The sequence below is a fragment of the Rhinopithecus bieti genome, unplaced genomic scaffold (assembly GCF_001698545.2).
Source record: "Rhinopithecus bieti isolate Rb0 unplaced genomic scaffold, ASM169854v2 scaffold_7580, whole genome shotgun sequence".
NCBI classification, from domain to species: domain Eukaryota; kingdom Metazoa; phylum Chordata; class Mammalia; order Primates; family Cercopithecidae; genus Rhinopithecus; species Rhinopithecus bieti.
The window spans coordinates 994490-998082 of NW_016805470.1; the positions used below are offsets into that span (position 1 = coordinate 994490).

Here is a 3593-nt window from a genome sequence, read left to right on the forward strand (position 1 = left end):
TTTTTTTTCTAAATAAAAAAAAAAAAAAAAAAAAAGAGAGAGAGAGAGAGACAGAGAGAAATCTGACTAGCAGGAGGTGAAAAAAGCTAGGCATTGTCCCCAGTGACTGATGGTCACATTTAGTCTTAGTGGGGGCAGCTGGCACTTCAGAATGAGTGGGGAAGCAAGGCCTTCGGGTTCTAGTGATGCTGACTACGATGCATTGGGCATAGCCAACTTAACAGGCAATTTACATACATAATTACTAAATTTCCCAATTTAGTAATTTGTTGGTATCAGTATCAGATTGAGATTGATATCAATATCAGCTTCAAGAGGTTCAGAGATTATTCCAAAGCCATACAATTGGTAATCTGTCGAGCGGGGACCTAAATTAAGCATTTTCCAGAGCCAGGGGTCACCTCTCTTCACACACAAAGAATCAGAGGGTCACAGAGACAAAGTCAGGTGGGTGGGAGAGAGTTTATGAGACTCTCAACCAACTCTCAGGGAGGGTGGAAGAAGTGGGCAAGGTCTCCAACCACCCCCTCTTCCTATGTTCCTCTGCAGGAATTCATGAGGCTGACGGTGTCTGACATGCTGGTAACGTACATCACCATCCTGCTGGGGGACTTCCTACGGGCTTGTTTTGTGCGGTTCATGAACTACTGCTGGTGCTGGGACTTGGAGGCTGGATTTGTAGGTCACCACTTCATGGACATTCTGCTCAAAGGAATTTCAACCATCCTCTTTGATACTTATAGCGAGATGCATTCTTAGGCATTTCATTTCTTTGGAGGCTTAATGCCAGTCTCTGCTCTGTGGAGTAGTAAAGTGTTTAATTTGTATTGCCTTTAAGGGTCTTATTTGCCTTCATAGGGGAAACTGCTTTTTCCCAATGTAATGAACAATGTGACCTTCTATTCTAGGAAATGGAGGCATCTGGTCTAGGGGAAAATGGACCACACGCTCCAGTACTGAGCCAATGGTTGATAGGGAATTGCACCTGAGTAGCCTCAACTCTCACTAGGGAGGCTGAAATCTGACAGTGGAGGCGAATATTTTGGGATGTCCTGGAACACACCAAGAACACAATAACCACTGGTCCTGTCTTCTGGATGATGCTTTGAGAAACGTCCTTTGACTCGTATTCCCTTATAGCCCTCTTCCCCACCTACCTGGTAAATGTGTGTCATTTCCTCTCAGTGGTGGCCTTCTATGCTCTGGCAGAATCTCTGGCTCAGACACCTGTGCTGTACGTGTCGCTTCCACGACACCTCACTGGCCCAGCCTGCAGTCACTGGTGTGCATGTAAGTTACCTACCTCTTACCTGAGCTCCTGGTGAGAGGCTCCATAGGATGTTGACCTGTGTAGCCCTCATCCTGGCCTGGCCCAGGTAAGGGCCCCAGTACAGGTTTCTGTCACATTTTTTTTTCTTTCAGTCATCAATCTCAGTTATAAACAAGACTGCTGAGCTCCTCAGCAGCCAGGAAAGCTTCATAATCTTGTCTGTGAACAAAGATGAAAGAACTTTGTGCTCAAAGAGGATGACATCTTTGATAGAAATACACAATATTACTAAGAGGTCATTGTTCTTAAATTTGTTTGTAAGATCACCACGATTTCCAAATAATACTAAAGTTAATTTGAAAAATAAGCATGTGAGAATATCCAGAAAAAATATTTAAAAAGAAGAATAAGGCCAGGTATGGTGGCTCACACCTGTAATCCTAGCACTTTTGGAGGCCAGAGCAGGAGAATTGCTTGAGTCCAGGAGTTCAAGACCAGCTTGGGCAATTTAGCAAGACCCCATCTCTACAAAAAATAAAAAAATTAGCTAGGTGTGGTGGTGCATGCCTGTAGTCCCAGCTACTCTGGAGGCTAAGGCAGGAGGATCCCTTGATCCCTTGATCACACCACTGCATTCCAGCCTGGGCAACAGAGTGAGGCCCTGTCTCAAAATATATATAAAGAAAAAAAAAAAAAAGAAGAATAAAAGGAACTAGACTTACCATAATACTAAAACATATGATAAAGCTATAATAACCAAAACTGGTACTAGAAAATAGACCAACATGTCAATGGAACAGAATAGAAAGTCCAGAAATAGATACTATCTATATAGGCCTTTAGTTTATCATAAAGGGAGACTTTCAAACGCACTGGAGGGAAAGGATTATATTAAAATATATATAAATTATATAAAAACGTGGGAGACTATATCCCTCATTCATCTCACCTAGATTAATTGTAGGTGAATCAAAGTCTTAAATATCAAAAAAATGAAAATATAAGTTTCTAAAAGAAAGCATGTACAAACTTAGAATCTTGAAGCGAGCACAATTTGTCTAAGCAGGACATAAAACCCAGTAGATAAGTGTTTTTTTAACATTTTAAAATATTAAAATTTAAATTTTGGGTCCGGGTGCGGTGGCTCACACCTGTAGTCCCAGCACTTTGGGAGGCTGAGGCAGGTAGATCACTTGAGGTCAGGAATTCGAGACCAGCCTGGCCAGCATGGTGAAACCCCATAATCGCTTGAACCAGGAGGCAGGGGTTGCAGTGAGCCGAGATCATGCCACTGCACTCCAGCCTGGGTGACAGAGTGAGACTCCATCTCAATAAATAAATATCCAAGACTTCACCCCCATGGATTTAGCGTATGCATGTTTCGTCCTTCCATCCATGCATGCTGGCCCTTCCTTTGTCTCTTTCCTAACTTCCCATCTCTCCTTCTTGTGTTCTCATTTCCCTTTATCTCCATTTCTGGAAGACAAATTGGGATGTGGGCTTTAGCATGCTTCATGAGGACCCCCATATCCTCAGTGCTCACAGATTTTATGTTCTTTCAAATATTGGACAAATCACGAAAACTGAAAATCAGTTAGGCTGAAAATATGAACCAAGCTGGGCACTTTCCTTTCCACGAACTGCTCTCAGACTGGAGGAAGAAGAGAAGGAGAAAGAAGAGTTGGAAGGATGATTTGGTTTTTGTTTGTTTTTAAGCTTTCTTTTCTTTTGACTCCTCATTTAATTATTTGCATTTCATTATTTATTAGATTTCTCCTTGATTATAATTTCAAGGTATGTTTCTGATTAAAACATTGATAAAATGTTCTCTTAGAGGCAAGGGTCTTCCCAAGAGCACACTGTCAGCCTGCAAGTCCTGAAAGATAGAAACTCTCACTTTTTTTTTTTTTAGCTGAAACAGGCATTTTAAAAGTTTCAGCTTTGAGAATGTAAAATTTTTTCATTAAAAGTTGAAAATGAGGCCGGGCGCAGTGGCTCAAGCCTGTATTCCCAGCACTTTGGGAGGCCGAGACGGGCGGATCACGAGGTCAGGAGATCAAGACCATCCTGGCTAACACGGTGAAACCCCGTCTCTACTAAAAAATACAAAAAACTAGGCAGACGAGGTGGTGGGCGCCTGTAGTCCCAGCTACTTGGGAGGCTGAGGCAGGAGAATGGCGTAAACCCGGGAGGCGGAGCTTGCAGTGAGCTGAGATCGCACTCCAGCCTGGGCACAGAGCGAGACTCCGTCTCAAAAAAAAACAAAAACAAGGCCGGGCGCGGTGGCTCAAGCCTGTAATCCCAGCACTTTGGGAGGCCGAGA

At 43.0% G+C, this 3593-nt stretch overlaps 1 protein-coding gene across 1 annotated transcript in view; it reads left to right on the plus strand.

The window, feature by feature from the left end:
* The window catches only part of TMC2 (transmembrane channel like 2), a 124656-nt gene that overhangs the window by 93799 nt on the left and 27264 nt on the right, over window positions 1-3593 (plus strand). Inside the window, 2 exon segments of the mRNA XM_017872526.1 lie at window positions 550-808; window positions 1141-1234. Coding sequence (XP_017728015.1) covers window positions 550-808; window positions 1141-1234 — 353 coding nt within the window.